The 20000-nt window shown below is 39.5% G+C and overlaps 1 protein-coding gene across 1 annotated transcript in view; it reads right to left on the bottom strand.

Moving 5' to 3' along the window:
- Nucleotides 1-5688: 5688 nt before the first annotated feature.
- LOC113806064 (long-chain specific acyl-CoA dehydrogenase, mitochondrial) overlaps nt 5689-20000 on the bottom strand; it is a 15816-nt gene continuing 1504 nt past the window's right edge. Inside the window, exons 2-9 of the mRNA XM_027357173.2 lie at nt 19067-19246; nt 18516-18653; nt 18222-18386; nt 17463-17694; nt 17188-17289; nt 14642-14755; nt 14341-14468; nt 5689-6993 (exon numbers count right to left, since the gene is read on the bottom strand). Of these exons, the coding sequence (XP_027212974.2) occupies nt 6807-6993; nt 14341-14468; nt 14642-14755; nt 17188-17289; nt 17463-17694; nt 18222-18386; nt 18516-18653; nt 19067-19246 (1246 nt within the window). The 3' untranslated portion in view covers nt 5689-6806. The remainder of the gene's footprint in view (nt 6994-14340; nt 14469-14641; nt 14756-17187; nt 17290-17462; nt 17695-18221; nt 18387-18515; nt 18654-19066; nt 19247-20000) is intronic.

Below are 20000 nucleotides of genomic sequence, written 5' to 3'. Positions count from 1 at the left end.
GAGAGAGAGAGGTGGGGGGAGGGAGAGAGAGAAAGAGAGGAGAGAGAAGAGAGAAGAGAAAAGAGAAAGAGAGAGACAGAAAGAGAGACAGACAGAGAGAAAGCGCTTCCTGATCACCGGCCTTGTAAGGCTACTTTTACTACTGCAATGCTATTCTGCTACCGACAATGTTTATCTACAAACTATTGTTAGCGCTCTCTTTATTTCTCCTATTTCACCGATGGATAAGTAACGTCCTTATCTCTACTCGTTAAAAGAGTATTAAAAAAAATCATAAACAGACCTTAAAAGTTGGCTCATAGGCAAAGCTAAAAAAATAGTTACAAAAAAAAAAAAAAAAAAAAAACATTCCACAGTCTAGCTCTGTAGTTGAAACAACGAACTTTTTTTTCTCAGTGACAAAGGTGACCAAGCAACCACAATCGGTGCACAAGAATGCTGATTTAGAGAAAAAAACAAAACAAAATGGACAAACAAGATGGACAAACAAGATGGACAAACAAAATGGACAAACAAGATGGACAAACAAGATGGACAAACAAGATGGACAAACAAGATGGACAAACAAGATGGACAAACAAGAAAACAAGATGGACAAACAAGATGGACAAACAAAATGGACAAACAAGATGGACAAACAAGATGGACAAACAAAATGGACAAACAAAAAGGACAAACAAGATGGACAAACAAGATGGACAAACAAAATGGACAAACAAGATGGACTCCAGGATTATTCCGAAACTATCGTCTCACTTATTTCAAAAAATCTAATTTGCGCTCTGTTTTTTCTTCTACCATAGTATCAACACGGTAAAAAGAGCTTTTTTTTCCATTCAAGAATTGTGAATTACACTTCTTCAGGTACAGAAGAAAAGCTAAATAAGTGTGCTAGACATCTAAGGTCATATAGCACTATAGGAAGGTATAGTAAAGGGTGATGTCAGGTGATAGTTGCTATGCGTCAACTGTCTAGAGTAATGTTGAAAGGTAAGTAATGTTGAAAGGTAAGTAATGTTGAAAGGTAAGTAACGTTGAAAGGTAAGTAATGTTGAAAGGTATAAGTAATGTTGAAAGGTATAAGTAATGTTGAAAGGTATAAGTAATGTTGAAAGGTATAAGTAATGTTGAAAGGTATAAGTAATGTTGAAAGGTAAGTAATGTTGAAAGGTAAGTAGTTGAAAGGTAAGTAATGTTGAAAGGTAAGTAATGTTGAAAGGTAAGTAACGTTGAAAGGTAAGTAATGTTGAAAGGTAAGTAACGTTGAAAGGTAAGTAATGTTGAAAGGTAAGTAATGTTGAAAGGTAAGTAATGTTGAAAGGTATAAGTAATGTTGAAAGGTAAGTAATGTTGAAAGTAAGTAATAATGTCAATAAAATAAATGTGCTAGACATCAAAGGTCATATAACACTATGGTATCGTATTGTATTGTTTTTTTAAAGTTCTTTATTAGAGGAAAAATGTCAAATTTCGACAGTCATTTATTGTATGATAATATAGTATTTAAAACAGTAGGAGAAGGTAGAAGATGGGAGTAGGATAGATATTAACAAAAAGAGAAAGAGTTAAGGACAACGAATTAGACCAAATGAAGGATTGGAAAGGATGACGAGGGATTAGGGGTCGCCGCACGAGGGATACGACCGCAAAACATATCAAACTGAGGTACTCTCGCTTAGTCTCACACCCTTTTGGAGTGTGTGGTTCATTGAGTGCATGCGTCCGGATCTGTGTTGGGTTCATGTGTGGAAGATGTTTTGTGCGGGAATTTATGCAGGGTATGTAGCCTATCGGGGACTTTGTAATTTCATATATAAATATCTTGGCATTACATATATTTGTAAATTTACATATATACATATAAATATATATGTATGTGTGTGTGTATGTATGTATGTTTGTATGTATGTGTGTGTATGTGTAATATATATATATATATATATATATATATATATATATATACGTAAGTATTCACATATACGTATGTATAAGTGAATACATGTATATGTCTATATATACATATGAATATTTCCATATGTATATATATATATACATATGTATATATAAATACATATGTATATATGTATATATAAAATGCATATATGGATATATAATGTGTGTACATATATCCAGTTATTTTTATGTATGAATATATGTATATGTATATGCGTATATGTGTGTATGTATATGCGTATATGTGTGTATGTATATGCGTATATGTGTGTATGTATATGCGCATATGTGTGTATGTATATGCGTATATGTGTATGTATATGCGTTTGTGTATGTATGTGTACATGTATGTATGTGTACATGTATGTATGTGTACATGTATGTATGCGTACATGTATGTATGCGTACATGTATGTATGCGTACATGTATGTATGCGTACATGTATGTATGCGTACATGTATGTATGCGTACATGTATGTATGCGTACATGTATGTATGTGTACATGTATGTATGTGTACATGTATGTATGTGTACATGTATGTATGCGTACATGTATGTATGCGTACATGTATGTATGCGTACATGTATGTATGTGTACATGTATGTATGCGTACATGTATGTATGCGTACATGTATGTATGCGTACATGTATGTATGCGTACATGTATGTATGCGTACATGTATGTATGCGTACATGTATGTATGCGTACATGTATGTATGCGTACATGTATGTATGCGTACATGTATGTATGCGTACATGTATGTATGCGTACATGTATGTATGCGTACATGTATGTATGTGTACATGTATGTATGTGTACATGTATGTATGTGTACATGTATGTATGTGTACATGTATGTATGCGTACATGTATGTATGCGTACATGTATGTATGCGTACATGTATGTATGCGTACATGTATGTATGTGTACATGTATGTATGCGTACATGTATGTATGCGTACATGTATGTATGCGTACATGTATGTATGTGTACATGTATGTATGCGTACATGAATGTATGTGTATATGTATGTATAAGTAAGTGCATGTTTGTCTACATGTGTGTCTATATGAGTATGCATACATATACATATACATGTTTGTTGAAATAACTTGTAGCGAATAAATGATCTTTCAGGCTCGTTCAGGAGAGCGAACACCGGAACGACCCCGACTTAGGAGAATCGTTTTCTCAGCGATTTCCGAACGCATCTGGGACCGAGGCTGCGTTCGCTCAAGCCTCGTTTCCAGCTGCTTTCATCTCCTCTCATCAGCGGGTATTATTATTAATGCTGCGACTCGGAAAAAAAACCCGCTGGTTTACATGCTGCATAATTCCATGCTGAGGCGATCGACTTTAGCGAGTCAAGACGGAATGGAGTCCAGGTCTCTTATCGAAGGCACTCCAGGTTTTCTTTGATTAATATTCTGTATGTTTGTTGCGGGATCTGTGGGCTTCATGTATATTCCGGAGTAATCAATTTTGTAACCATTTATGCATCACTGTTTGGAGGATCTCATCTTCATATATATTACTGGACGAGTATTTTTTTTTTTTTTTTTTACCGTATAGGCATTACTGTTACTAGTCTTGCCTATTGCCTTTTAGAGTGTTTATATCGTACATTTTCGTTTCCAGATCGGGTCAGGACATTCAAATTAACTTGCATGATAAACCCCCTTCCACAAAAGGTTTCAACACATCTGTTCTTCCACGGATTCGAACCCAGAAGCTCTCGACAAACAAACATCTTTGGACGGAGAGAGGACGCTGCCAATTTGGGTCATATTCAATTAGTTGTTTATGCTTCTCAAGTAGTTTCCCGCAGCAGAAAACGTGGCGCTGTTCTGTACTTAGTCTTTCGGGTATATGAATGAGGGTGTCTAGGATATGTTTCTGAGGAAATAGTTAATTGAAAATGTGTCGAAGGTCGATGGTGGTCCATACACTACAATAAGGGTAAAATCGTGCAAAGCAGAAATATATACTAACTAAAAAAATCATCCTTATACACATTTTTGAGCATACTTATATAATGTATTAATTGAACATTTCCTGCCCCGTCAATAGCTGAAGTCATTAGCGTCGTTTCCAAAACATAGCAACAGGCGAGGATTGGAGTCCATACTAATAGCACATGAGAATACATCAGGTGAGCCCGTCCCATCCTACAACGCTGATTATTGATTCACTGACTGATTATCTGCCGCGTCAACAGCTCAGATCATTAGCAGCCGGAACAGAAAATAATTTAATGAGGTGCTTAAAACGTAAATATGCTTTTCAATCTCTGTGAATACACTTCCTACAGAGAATATTATGTTGCATGATCATCAAAACATTTTGATTTGTCACAAGCTTATGCGCATTTCATATTTCATTTTGTTTTCGTTATTGCGTTGAAATACAGCTCAACACTTCCACTTTTAGTTAATCACATTCATTTCCCTGAATGTTTACCGCTTAATTTGAAAAATGAATTTCCTTTTGCTATTCTTTATCAATATTTTTCCTTTTGTGAATGTTACCCGATCCCTGAGTTTACATATCTGAGTAAGCATGAAACGAAACACGTATTATCGAGTGCTTCAAGTATGACATGTAGTTTCCAATACATTTGCGCAATCAACTAAACCATTGCATTGTTCCGACTATTGCACCGATTGTTCATGGGAAATAGCTGAACAGTTTCGTGGCTTGTTTGGAGTGTACATACAAAAGGTTCATTTCGGCTGCATGCCCGCTCGTTTTGAGAGGGCGAAAGAGAAAGAGAAAGAGAGGAGCAAACTACATTACATTTTGATTTATTACTTTTTCAGCTGCGTCGAGGCAGAGAGGGAGAGGAAGGGAGGGGTGGAGAGTGGGGTAAAGCAAGATGGAAAGAGAATTGAAGAAAAGTGTAAAAAGAAAAGGAGAGAGCAGGGCAGAGAGAGGTGGAAAGAGGTGGAAAGCGGGGGAGAGAGAGATGGAAAGATGGGAAAAGATGGAAAGAGAGGCAAAGAGAGATGGAAAACAGGGCAGAGAAAGGTGGACAAAGATGGAAAGAGGCAAACAAGTAGGAAGAAGGGTAGGGAGCAGTGGAATGGGATGAAAGAGAGATGGACAAAGGGATAGAAAGAGGGAGAGCTGCCATGTACTCTGATGCTCTGTTACTCGAGTTACTCATAGAATCTGGTTACATTAGCCGTTTCCTGTGAGGTAACATAAGCTACTTTTATCACTGAGGAAATTTCAAACTACTTTCTTAATATTACCCGTAGTTACACGTACCAATGTGAAAACTCCTACGATTTTACAGGAAGGAACTAGACCTGACATACACTAGTTCATTATTCTAGGAAAATTCACTGGTAGATAATGGCTAATGGTAAAAAAAACAAATGTGCTATATATCAAAGATCATACGGCAATATCGTAAAGTATTGTAGCGAAAAGGGTAAACATTAGTTAACCAATAAGATAAAATGTGTTAGACGTCAAAGGTTATTGAGCGTTATAGGACAGTATGGTTGCGAAAAGGCCGAAGCGGGAGAGCAAATGAGGTAAAGCAGATTACTGATAGATAGTCAATCAAATAGCTTCATGAAATATATTACTTACCCGTTTATCAAACATCCAATCCAACATACCAGAATTGAGAAAGTCGGATTGGAATGTTCATTAAATACATTCTTATAACCAACACACATACCGATAAAAAGGTTTACATGGAAATACCAAACACACAATTATGAAGACTTATTTACTGAAATTACAGTACCTGATTACAGCAAATTTCTAATTTCCCTTCAACTAATAATGCATTGTTGGTATGTCTTCCAAATTCACTTAATCTAGCTTTTTAATGTAATACACTTAAAAACAATTCTGATCTCAAGAAAACAAAAATAAACGCTACTGAACTTCCAAAAACAGTGCACGCGCATTCTCTAAATAGTGAAAGCAGTGGAAAAAAAAATCATGTAACTATAATAGTGTTTGCTGGATATTCATGTATATACCAATCTCGAGTTGAAATTAATAAACTTCTGGAGGTATTCCACTTTCTTCTTTTTTGACGGAAAGAGGAAAGGAAAACTCAAAAGTGTATGAAGGGAATAAAGAATCAAATCTGGGAAGAGGAATCCACTGGGACTGACTAACAACTAAGAACCATTCATATGTACGTGTTATATACTAATTGCATTGTGTTGTTCTGAAAAAATATATAGATATGTACAGATGACTGAACCTAAAGACACTGCACCTTAGAAGCTTCAGATACTTCAGCTAAAATAAAAAAAAAAGCTCCTGAAACTTTGGCGCAGGTACTAGGGTGTCACGCAAAAAACGTCTCTAAAATCGCTAAAAAAAAAACCTTTATAGTCAAACAGGCCGGATTTCACTTCTTGTAACTCCGCCTCATGGTCGTTCAGAAGGCAAAAACCACAGTGGCTTAAGTGCTCGATATAAAACGAAGAAGAAATCGTACAGGTTCGAGGTTTCAGTGCAACGAAGGCGTAGAAGGATAGGAGTTGATAACTGGCAACATAGCACCTTGTTTTTTCGTTTTGTCATTTCTTTCCTAGACCTTGGGAAATACAGCAAGATTCGCCGGGGTGAGCAGGACCTTACCCCCAAGAAAAAAGAAGGAAAAAGAGAAAGAAAATGGAAGAAAGTTCGGATTTCTACTTCTTTCAGTCGAAGAACCCAATTAGGACCCATTCAATCATCGTACCCCCCCCCCTCCCCCCCCCCCGGGCGAATATCTCCTCGCAGCCTCGTTCGGCGCTGAAAACCCCTGTCGTCGCCGCCGCCGCCGCCGTCGCCGTCGCCATCGGCCGCTTTCGCACGTCTTCCTCCTCCTCTAGACCCTCTTGTCGGCCACGATCTGGCGGGCGATGAGCTCCTTCATGATCTCGTTGGAGCCGCCGTAGATGGTCTGCACCTTGGCGTCGACGTAGGACTTGGCGATCGGGTACTCCCACATGTAGCCCCAGCCGCCGTGGAGCTGCACGCACTGGTAGCCGACGCGGTTCTGCAGATCGGACATCCTGCGGAGGGACAACGGGGGAGTGAGAGGGACTCGGGGCTCTGAACGGACAGGTATTTATGTAAGTATTCGCCGTTCTAAGAAGACATTTCTAGATACACAAAACAGACAAGAAGGGGGGTGGGGGCAAGAATCTCCAAGACCCGACTCGCTTCACCAGATCAAATTCCGATCGCCGCGACAGATGCTGGTCCAGTTCGCGAGTCAGATCTCAGAAGAAGCTTCCTTAAAGGACAAATTCCGCTTTTGATTCTCCCCGTTTCCCACTCGACTAGGGACACGGACGGGAATCTGGAAGCCACACACAGCACCCGATAAAACACTTGCACTCGTAAACTCACAGATACTCAATACCAGTACTTCAGCATCGGTTAAATCAGTAACACCATAACACAACACCCACTGAAGGAACAACGGACTGCGCTGATCAACATCTATGGCACTACAACGCACAATACGGGGTTACCTTCGACAGTTGGCAAAGCGCAGAGACTCACTAAGCCATCCTTCATCATCATAAGATATTCCAGTCCATTTTCTATGAGCATAGCTATCCAGCAATCTACCTTGATAAACCTTACTTCCATCACCCTCAACCGCACGAAAAACACACGAAAGAAAAAATACATCTACCTATATCTACTTATCTATATATATAATGAGAAAGAGAAAGAGAAAGAGAAAGAGAGAAAAAAAGAAAGAACGAGAAAACTACCTTCCCCAACATTCCCCCAACTGACCAACAACGTATCGCCAAACCACCGTCCCTTAAAAAAAAAACACCAACCTTCTTCAACCCCCTCACAGAAAAAAAAAAAAAATACGTCCGTAATCCTCCAATCTCATCAGCATCCCCCCCTCCCCCCCCTTCACCCCAAAAAGAAAGAAAAAAAATCCGATACGCGATTCCGTCCCCAGAATCTGCAAGTCAGAGCAAGGCGGGAAGGAACAATGACCCTTCGCGGCAAAGATGCTCGGAATCGCTCGGCGTCGTTTTCTATGCGAGGGACGGCAATCAGGGGGGACTATCTCATACCAACGCCACGTGCGGATGGGTGGGTGAGGGTGAAGAAGAGGGAGAGAGGGAGAGATAAAGAAAGAAAGAGAGAGAGATAGCGAGAGATAGAATTAAAGAGATAAAGAAAGAAAGAAAAAGAGAGAAAGAGAGAGAAAGAAAGAAAAAAAGAAAGAAAAAGAAAACAAAAAAGTAAAAGAAAAAAGAGAAAGAAAGAGAGAGAAAGAGAGAGAAAGAAAGAAAGAAAAAGAAAGAAAGAAAAAGAAAGAAAAAGAGAAAGAGAGAAAGAGAGAGGGGTCTCACTACCTAATCCAATATTTACACCCTGGACCCGAATGCCCAGCGGCGACTCCATACCCATCTCGAGTCACGTCCGATACACACAACACGGCGTGAATGCTAGCGTGCTCGACCACGTGTCTCCCTCCCTCCCTTCTCATGATTTTCCCTATCTTCATCAAACTTCCTGTTGAACTGCGAGTCAACATTTTAATCTGAGTAACGTTTGTTCTTTCTGGGCGGTTTGGCTCGCTCAAATTTACTCTAATCTCTCGCTCTTTGGCAATCTCCTTCGCCAACACGAGGTCACACAAACCTCTCTCATAAACGCGAGCCTAAAACGAGAATGAGAGAAAAAAGAGAAAGAAAAACAAAAAACGGGAAACGAAGAATGAGAAAAATCTGGTCTTCGAACGTAAGGTTAGAGAGAAAGAAAGAGAGAGAGAGAGAGAGAGAGAGAGAGAGAGAGAGAGAGAGAGAGAGAGAGAGAGAGAGAGAGAGAGAGAGAGAGAGAGAGAGAGAGAGAGAGAGAGAGAGAAAGAGAGAGAGAGAGAGATAGAGAGGAATAGAAAGAGAAAGAGAGGGAGAGAGAGAAAGAACGTGGCTTGAATCTTGACGCGAACGAAACACTCGAGTCGCCTCTCGTAAAAAAAAAAAAAAAGAAAAGAAAATCCGTTATTTACGCCGACCGGAAAGGGTGAAGGCCTTCCTACTTTAAATCCCGCGCCCGCTTCACATTTCTTAACCCCCCACCCCCCCCACCCACCTCCCCACCTCCACACAGAAGCCAACCGTTCCATCCTCGCGTACTTTTCCACTGCCTGACCCACTCCATAAACATCTTATCTTCCCGATTCATCACCCACCAACTCATTTACTTTTTTGAAACCTGACATCCATCAACGCCGCGCCGATCACCACAACAACCCCCCCGATAACGATTACTTCTATCCTAGCTATATCTATCTATCAAAAAATAAATAGATAAATAAATAAACGTAAAAATTCCACTCGAACGCTCTCGGTCTCTCCTGCATGGCGCGCTCAGCACTAGCGCAGGGCGGCGAGTCGTGCCTGCGCATACTAACAGCCGCCGGTCCTCGGCCACACGAATGTCGCCACTCAACGTTTAATGAACGAGGTAGAGAGTAGCGAAAGGAGGAGGAGGAGGGAGAGGAGGGAGCGGAGAAGAAAAGCGAAGGGTGGTGGAGAGGAGAGAGGATAATGGATGAGAGGAGAGGAGAGGAGAGGTAATGGATGAGAGGAGAGGAGAGGAGAGGTAATGGATGAGAGGAGAGGAGAGGAGAGGAGAGTAGAGTAGAGTAGAGTAGAGTAGAGTAGAGTAGAGTAGAGGAGAGGAGGGGGGAGGGATGAGAGGAGAGGGAATGGATGAAAGGAGAGGGAATGGATGAGAGGAGAGGGAATGGATGAGAGGAGAGGGAATGGATGAGAGGAGAGTAGAGGAGAAGAAAGGAGAGGAGAGTCGAGGGGAATGGAGAAGAGGAGGGGAGAGGAGAGGGGAATAGAGAAGAGGAGAGGAGAGGAGAGGGGAATAGAGAAGAGGAGAGGAGAGGGGAATAGAGAAGAGGAGAGGGGAATGGAGAAGAGGAGAGGAGAGGAGAGGGGAATAGAGAAGAGGAGAGGAGAGGAGAGGGGAATGGAGAAGAGGAGATGAGGAGGAGAGGAGAGGGGAATGGAGGAAAGGAGGTGAAAGGATAGGAGAATAGAGGGGAATGGAGGAGAATGGAAGAGAGGAGATGAGAAGAGAGAGGATAATGGAGAAGAGGAGAGGAGAGTACAGGGGGATGGAGGAGAGGAGGAGAGAGGGGAATGGAGAAGAGGAGGAGGGGAATGGAGAGGAGGAGAGAGGGGAATGGAGAAGAGGAGGAGAGAGGGGAATGAAGGAGAGAGGAGGAGGGGAATGGAGAAGAGGAGGAGGGGAATGGAGAGGAGGAGAGAGGGGAATGGAGAGGAGGAGAGAGGGGAATGGAGAGGAGGAGAATAGAGGGGAATGGAGGTGAGAGGAGGAGAGAGGGGAATGGAGGAGAGGAGGAGGAGGGGAATGGAGGAGAGGAGGAGGAGGGGAATGGAAGAGTGGAGTGAGGAGAATGGAAGAGTGGAGAGGCGAAGAGAGGAAAGGAGGGAAGGGAGGATAGGAAAAGAGCAGAGAAGGGAGGAGAGGAAAGGATAGGAGAAGGGAGAAGAAAGGAGAGGGGAAGGGATGAGAAACAGGAGAAGGGAGACGAAGGAGAGGGGAGGAGAGGGAGAGAAGAGAAAAAAAAGAGAAGGTGGAGAGATAAAACAATAAAAACTGAGAGAAGAGAGGGAGAAAGAAAAATATGGGAAGAGGGAGGGGTAGTGGAGGGCAAGAGGAAGAGAAAAGATTGGGGGAGTATAGAGAGAAAAAAGAAGAGACGGGAGAAGCAAGGAGAGAGAGAAGGAAGAATTGTGGGGAAGAAGGAAGGTAAGAGAATTGAGGGGAAAGAGTGGGAGATGGGAGAATTGAGGGGAAAGAGGGGAGTGGGAAGTGAGGGGATAGAGGGAAGATGGGAAAAGCAGGGAGAAGGGCGACAAAAGGTAAGGAGAGGAATGATGGGAGAATAAAAAATGGGAGAGAGGGAAGATGGGGGAAGGGAAAGAGAAAGACGAGAGAAGATATGAAGAGGAAGACAAAGGAGGAGATGAGAGAAGAGAGAGAGCTGTTCAGAGAGTGAGCAGAGAAGAGGAGAGCATACAAAAGAGAGAAAAGGGGAGGAGATAGAAAACAAAGGAGGGGAGAGAAGGAGGGAGGAGAGAGCACACACAAAAAGGAGAGAGGAAGAGAAGAAAGAGGAGAAAGGAGACTGAAGAGAGAGACGAGAGGAGAGAAAATGAAGAAAGAGATGAGAGGAAAGAGGATGAAAATAAAGAGAGAAGAGAGGAAAGAGGATAAAGAAGAGAGGGGAAAGAGGACAGGGAAGACAGAAGAGAAGAGAAAGGAGCAATGATAAAGTAGAGATGAGAAGACTGAAGGGAGGAAAAAAAAAAGACTGAAGAGAAAGGAGAGAGAAAACAAAAGAGATGAAACAAAAGAGGAGAGAGAAAGAGGAAAGAGAAGAGTAGAAAAAAGAAAAGGAAGAAAAGAGGGAATGAAAGGAGGAGGAGATACACAAGTCATGAGTGAGAAAACAGAAAAGAATATATAATTATCATGAGACAAGAAAGATGTATTAGTTTGCTAAAATCAACATGACATTTTCTACCTGTCAAATTTACAGCATGCATGACATCAACAAATTTTCAATCCTTTGTCATATTTATATATGCAACAAGTTGCAAAATGCTAACATGAGACAGAAAAAAATACTGACAGCAGTTTTAATGAATTAAGCAGTTTTAACGAATTTAATATATACTAACCCATAGAAATATCTACTTATAGTAAGTGCTCTCTACCTTTATCCACTTCTGGTTTCAAGTCTAAATAGGATAAGCAGGAAAAACCATAAGGGGTCATCCATTTTTTTCAGCATTTTCATGAGCATACAAACCACACGCTGGGTGGAAGGGGTTGATCATTGATGTACACTTGTTTAGAATATAATAAATGACGATCTTTATCAAATTGTTTATCCTGCAGTGGAGGTTTGCATTTTTATCGTTTTACTCAGTACACTCTGGAGGGGGTGAGGGTATAGTATACTATAGAAGGAGAAGAGACTATACACGTGGCATGCTAAGCATACTGCATAGCATGCCACGTGGTCCGTATCCATACCGCATGGTCCAGTATGCTTAGCATGCCACGTGGTTCGTATCCATACCGCGTGGTCCAGTATGCTTAGCATGCCACGTGGTCCGTATCCATACTGCGTAGTCCGTGTCCCAAGCCATATGTATAGTCTCCTTCTATAGTATACTATATCTATAGTATACTAAAGAGGGAGTCTTCATAAAAAATACTTTTTGTACACTTGTGAAATTGATGAAAAAAATTGGATGACTTCTGACATCAGTTGTGTATGCTGGTTACCTCTGAATTTCCCTCTACCCTACACATTAAAAGTTAATAAGAAGACACATTCTTTTAAAAATGTGGGATGCAAGTGGTTTCATTAACTATGTTGAAAAATCTTTAAAATTTTATAATTTTTTTCCACTGCATTTAGTAAAAGTAAAAGCAAAGGAATAAAAACCCTCAATAATGTTATGATAAGCTATGATCAACAAGCTATTGTTTGGTGAACTACAATCAGCACCTTTGGAATAACACTCTTAAGCCACATAACTTGACATACCTTTACCCTGCATTGCTGAAATTATTGCTGTGATTTGCATCAACAAAAATAACACTGCATCAAACTTGCATGCATCATTGTAGTATGTTTATAGTAATATAACTAGCAACTCCACAGGCATACCAATTCAACATTCGAAGACAAAGTCAGCATCATCCTGGCAGCTATGCAGATTCTCATATTTTTCAAAACACTACTGTCATAGCATACATTCCATTCATGATTTAAAATCCTTTTCTAGCTAAATTATAAGCAGTAATCTACTAACAATATCTATCTTAGAAAATTTTGTGGTAGGGTGGGGTACACTTTATTTCCTTCACATCTATATAGACCTAGCGCAGCTGTAACGTGCTGGTCTAGCAATCTTGTGGACCTGCGTTCAATCCCATGCCCGGCCAGTGAATGGTAACCCTGCCCAAGCCTTGCACACAGGGGGAGATTTGGGCAAAAATAAAACAGACAGTATATCACAACAAAGAATATCCATTGTAACAAATGGAATTAAAACTAAATCTAAAATCTAATCTAAATCTATATCTTCATATATATACGTAAACATCTAACTATAGGTTTACATATACAAACAGATGCATAAAAATAAAACATTTGTCTAACATACCCATGAAGTTTTGTTTTTGCAGATAATACAAGTTCTGGAGTTTACAAATACATTACTGTTCTTCTGCTTGCTCTTACAATCAGCACAGAAATATACATATAAAATTACCTTGAGGGTGGGGTGGGGGATGTGGTCATTGGGTCATGCACAGTTAAAGCCTGCTCTAAGTTGTGTATGCTAAACAGCTGTGCACTTGTTAGATCCTGGCTGCAATTATTGAGGGAAAACAGACCCTCAAAAGGAAGCTTAACCCCTTCGATCTGGATGCCGTGACCATCATGACATGAAAAATTTAGCTTGGGGGCTGGTGACCAACTTGCTGTTGTGGGCATCTCGGCTGAAGGCCAGGGTGCTGGAAAAGACTCATCACGTGTGCATAAACCTTTTGAACTTTGATTAAGACTCATTTGGGATTTAGAAAGGGGCTTTTGCATTATTCACATTATGTCCATAAGCCATGACTGGAAGAGTGCTGGCTACAGTGAGGATATCACATCCATGCTCAGTATCCTATTCCTGACTGTCATGACCAGTTGAACTAGTTATATTACAGAAAATTGAACTTCACAAAAAAAATAACAGAAATAGAATGTTACATACTTTTACTTTTCTTGCATTGAGTTATCTACTATCTAGAGGGATAAGGAATGTGCAAGGAAAACAGTCTATCAACATCTGGATAAAGCAAATCAAATGACAAATATGGACATTGGATAAGGCCAAAAAGCAAAAAATGCTTATGCATATAAAGCGAAAATAATGTCACAAAGGTGAGGCATAGAGTCTTGTCAACCTACATGTGTGTTTGTGTGTGTCCAGCTTGCAAGTTGTGCATCGGGCAGAGCTGCCACTCACGTAAGCCTAATGCCTGTGTTCTGGCCATGTGATTTCCGTAATGCAACTGGATAGAAAGGGTTAAAGCCTCTTTTTAGCCTTATTACCTAGAAATTCGAGCTATAGACAGAGTATAGAAAGTGGGGTATGTTTCCTATACTGATTTTTCCCACGAGAGCAGCCGACTCCCCACACACCCTGATGCATTGTCTGGTTTTGCACTAGGGTTCCCTTTGTAATTAGGTTAAATCAGTAATACTAGTTTAATAGAATGAAGAAATATTAAAAGCCTTACAACTTACATAAACATAAAACACTCACCAATATTTGTTCATGGAAGCCATGCTGCCATCAAGCTTGCCCATATTATGAAGGTCAATACACTGATCGGTAAAAGCACGGGCAACACAGACGTCAGTCTTCAACTCAGCCAATTTATGCTGAATGGTCTGTCAAAATTAAATAAAGGTGTCAAATGTGCCATGCTGAGAATGTTACTATTATACACTAATAATACCAAGTATCAAAACCAAAGCTTGGGATAAAAAAATCAAATTAACAGTACTTCTACTTCCCAAAATGATTTCATAAGAAAAATTACTCAATCAAACTGAAGACTCACCTGGAGGTTTGAAAGGGTCTTTCCGAAGGCCTTTCTTGAGCGCAAGTAAGCACGGGTCTCTTCAACCTGCCACTCAGCATTGGCACAAGACATAATACCAATGAGAAGACGTTCCTGTAGGAAAAATGATGCTAGAGTTAAATAAAATCATGAGTTACAAAAAAGTTGAAATAAGAAGTAATCTAAGAATTGAAATAAACCACCCTAAACTTCAGATGGAAACTACCCTTTTCTTGGCATCAAATGTGTTACCCAAATTAATACCAGGAATCCTGTTATTCATTGTTATTCTTGAAGAAATATGGAGTAGCTAAGGTGTATGGATGAGAATCATCTCAAATTCCAGGTTTGATATGATGCTTCTAATCCCCCATATCAGCTGTGTTTACCACTTTTGCTTCTTTTTTTCAAATTTCCATTTCCACAGTTTGCATCAAAACATGTTGGCACTTAACTCTGGGTGGGTTAGCATCCACCATTATCCATTAATGAGTCCAGGGGGTAAATCAACATGAACACCCAATAGCACCTGAGAATGCTCTGTTGTGCCAAAATAAAGCTGTTTCAGTGGCTGAAAAGTTGCCTGATACTATTCATATAGACTGTAGCTATCAAGAGCAGCAAGCACAAAGTTTTGGTTTTGGTACCTGTACACATTCTATAATTCACATTTTTATACTATACTTATTCAATTTCATATTGTAGCTTTTTATCTTTGTTGCTCACGTGTTTGCAGACCTAAGGTAAACTTTCAGAACCCTAACCATGGAAGAGTAAAATGTGATTAAATCCTTGGATCCAGGTGATATAACCATCATGCCGTGAAAAAAAAAAAACTTTGGCTTCTTAAGGTCCAGTTGATGGGAAAATGCTGTCTTGAAAAATCTGACTGACGGCCAGAATGAAAAGATTATGACATCATCAAAAATCTGGCTGATTCCCATGAGTGCACAAAGCGACAGGAGCTGATTAAACTGATTATTTAGGAAGGGGATCTTCCATAACTTCCATTGATAACTGAGTGTGGAATGTACCATCTATGAGCAAAGTTTGTAAATGCATGACCCAAAGCACATGGTAAGTTAGAGAAAATTTAACATTATGAAAATATTTAATAACTATACACATAAAATTACTTGTTATTGCAAAGAGGTTTAGACTCCCAAGAGAAATGATATGGAGTCTGTGCAAGAAAAAGTCTACTACCATCTGGATACAGCATATCAAATGGCGAATATATATAGACCTTTGAGAAAGAAAAAGAAAAGGGAAAAATGCTCACACAGAAAAAGAAAATCAAATTGCATAGGTGAAGCAAAACACAATGATACCACACAGGAGTGCTCATGTGGACTGGGCCCAGAAACTACACATGCAGGAAAGTTATTACTCAAATAAGCCTAATGCCCAGATTTTGGACAACATACAGGTAGTGAGGCACTCGAATCCAACAGGTTAACAATGCATTCACAAATGTTGGTAATTGTTACCTAGCGTGATGCACACTCCAGAGACTAAGTCCCAAAACCACAGTATCATGTGAACGCAAACACTAAACCCAACCTTTCCTACCTTCTATTTATTTCCTAGACAGGGGGGTAAGCCCCCCTGTACCCCCCATTTATTAGCACTTCGTACCAACCTATAGAAAATGGACATTAAAAATTCTGTGCGAGGTTGTTGTGGACTTCATTTCAGCTGCAGCAGCCTCATATTTACAGCGAAATAATGAAAATATTCGCTGCATATCACTGCTCAGAGACTAAGTTGTTTTTTACTTTATTCATTACGCTCTATAAGATGGTGGTGTCCTTTTCTCTCTATCTCTGTGATTCACCCTCAGTAACTTATACCCAAAGGTTAATGACAGAGTGAAATACTGAATAACAGGGTAACTATCATGAAAAATTCTTGCGGACTTGCAGCTGCATATCCACTTCACTATCCTCTCTACTATTCATCATAAGCTTTTCTTCTAGATTAACATAAGGAAGCTGAACAGCATTGTCAATGTATGCAGATGGCAAAAATAATCTGCAAAACTGTGCACTAGTTTTACAAAGATATGCAGCTATTCTTCAGTGGTTCATAGTTTGGCTCTCCTGATTAGTATTACTGAACCATGTCATTAACCCACTTATGACGGGTGTCACACATGAGACACCCGGAAAAGTAAATGTTAGTGGGCGTACCGCCGGTGCAACGCTAGATTGGAGCATGCACTCTGATTCGGTCGCCCGGACAATATTTCTTTTGGCTTAGAAATGTACCATTGCTAGTGGGTTAAGATGCTCTTCTTTTCCAGCAGAAAACTAATAAGTAAATGTATCCATTTCAAATAATAACTTGTATTGAAGAGATTTCCATATAAAATATATTTAGTGGCATTCTATATCTTCTTCGATGTTAACTTGACTTTTGCTATCACTCGTATTTTTCATATACTCTTACAAGCTTTAATAAGTATAAAGATTAATATACCTAAACAACTAGTCCTAGAACAAGGAGGGGGAGGGAGAGAAAGAGAAAGAGGGAAAAAAACTTACCTGAGGAAGCTCATTCATCAAGTAATAAAAGCCATGGTTCTCTTTTCCCAAGAGGGCAGAAGCTGGGAGACGTACATCATCAAAGAACAGTTCAGCTGTATCCTAAAATCAAGGGTACATCTTAGAACGACCTTATGATTATCCCTCTTATTAACCAACATCTTAAAAAAAAAGTTACCTCTTTGAAAGTGATTACTCCTTTAAAATATAATCAGACTGTTAGTGTGTGTATAGTCCTTTCTAAATATTAAAGAAAATTCAGACAACTTTCTTACCTGGGCCTTCATGCCCATCTTCTCGAGTTTACGTCCCTTTCTGAAGCCTTCCATCCCTTCATCTACCAAAAACAGTGAAATACCATGAGCCGCAGCCTTAGCATTTGGGTTGGTCACTGCTACAACAAGAACCACATCACTCATGTAGCCATTTGTGATGAAAGTCTTGGAGCCATTCAGAATCCAGTCATCACCATCCTTACGGGCATTTGTACGAACTCCCTGCAAGTCACTGAGGAGAGAGAAAATATGGGACACTGAATAAGTAGTATCTTTTTTTTGAACTACAATGTAAACAAAAAATTCAATTAGAATCTTGCTATCATTTTATACTGTATTTATATGGATACATGTTTATTTCTTTCCTTCTGAACCTATTTATAACATGATTCTCTTTTGTATCTGCCACAGAAAAGTCTCTTGCACATAAATCAGCAAAGATCAAAGTCTAATGTTGACAAATGATTTCAGATAAAGCAGCATAGAGATTCGCAAATGAGTGAATAGCGATGGTGAACAAAGATATGGCTTGGGCAAATTTCAGACATTTTAAGACCTGCGACAAAAAAAGCCCCGTTTTTAAGATTATATTACAAAGGCAATCGTTTTTCTCCACATAATATTTTTCCTAAAACTGTACGATCTTATCACTTTAAACTTCAATTAACAATTCTAAATACACTTCTGCATCATCGCTCAAAGATGTATCCAAATTTCAACAAAATATCCGAAATCCCAAAGCACAAAGTCCTCTCCTACCTTCCAGCACCCGGTTCAGTCATGGCAATGGCTCCGATCTTCTTCCCAGCCACCATGTCAGGGATGTATTTGTCGATCTGCTCTTGGGTACCATAGTGTGTAATGTATGGCATCACAATCTGGGAATGAAGAGCAAAACCTGGGCCGGAGCAGTTAACATACGATCTGAAATGAAAAAAATCATGAATTACTTATTAAACCACTTAACATCTATTAGTAAATTGAATAATATAACTAAAACCTACAGGTATCATTTCCATATTCTGAACTGCAAGTCTTTGTAAGAGCGCTTACTGTTCCTCCATGATGATTGCTGCATCCTTGAAGTCACCTCCAATGCCACCAAACTGATCAGGAGTGTCAGTCCCGAGAAGACCCTGTTCACCAGCCTTCAGCCAACACTCACGAGAGATCTGGCCATCCTTTTCCCACCTGACAAAAGCGGGAAAGTTTTCAACAATGGCAAAGGTATATTCCAGTTGAAAGTTTACAACTATCCCAATGAAAGCTTTACTTCTTTGAACAAAGTTTGAATAACAAAGGCAATGAGTATCTAAGACAGGTAGCAAGAAGGATGATCCTTATCACTATCACTTATATTCTTCTCTTTACATACTTGCCATTAAAATAATTCTTGCTCTTTACAAGAGAACTGAAAAAAGGCTGTTCTATATGGAAAACTAATGACTATGAAAAACAAGCTCCCCCCAAAGTAAGAATAGATATAGAAACACCATGACATTTTTATTTAACTTGAAAATAAGTAATAATAATAATATTTAAAAAATATATATAACATCAAACATTACTTAAATCTAATTTGCAAAAAAATCAAGTTCACTCACTGAGCATGGTAAGGCAAAACTTCCTCATTGAAGAATTTTCGAACTGAAGTTCTGAATATGTCATGGTCTTCATTAAAGATGGATCTGGTGCCAATGTCCATCATGGTTGGAGCCTGGCAGGTTGTGGGTCTGTAGGACACCATCTCTTCCTGAGCGTCAGCCGAGGGCTCTCCATCACGCCTGATGGATGGTAAAAAGGAAGTTACACACAAATTTTTATTTGATGATGATGAGAACATGTGCTCACCTGGTGAGTATCCTATGCTCCCCACCAAACATTTGAGCATACAAGTTTCTGTTTATTTGGCTTGGTTTCTAATTTGACAACAAATGTCCAGGCTGGTTGGTAAACTTTAACTTGGCAAAATATACTGTAGAGATTTGATGGCCTTTCCTGGGATTTTGATATACACTTTTAATATGCTTTATTTTCAATTTTGGTAGATTATGTTTTCTACCTAATTATATTGATTTATGTATACTTTACAGCTGATACCTTATTTTTTACAATCTTCACATGGTCTTATCTTAAAAATTGACAGTATTTTCATACCCTTAATCTTTATTATTTACCTATACTATTACAGCTAATGTTTATAGTATGGAGACACAAAAGCAGGGTAAATTGAAGTTGATATTTGTATAAAGGAGAGTGAGATGCAGTGGTCAGTACAACAAACAGTGATCTCGCATTGTGGACTTAGTCTCTGGTGAATGAATCCGTCTTTTAAAGAATTACTCACTATGTTTCTACATCCTTATATAAAATATACCTGTTTACAAAAAAGTGTGACTTCATTATCTTATCAACTTGTCTCACAGCCCTGGCAGACTCTTCTTATCAGTTTTCATTAAGCCTCACATAAGCTTTTTGTAAACACTCAACTCCTGAAAAACTATGTTGCTAGCAGAAACTAAAAATTATTGATCTAAT

Source organism: Penaeus vannamei, chromosome 32 (genome assembly GCF_042767895.1).
Source record: "Penaeus vannamei isolate JL-2024 chromosome 32, ASM4276789v1, whole genome shotgun sequence".
In the NCBI taxonomy this organism is placed as follows: domain Eukaryota; kingdom Metazoa; phylum Arthropoda; class Malacostraca; order Decapoda; family Penaeidae; genus Penaeus; species Penaeus vannamei.
This window is presented reverse-complemented; position numbering and strand designations above follow the sequence as displayed.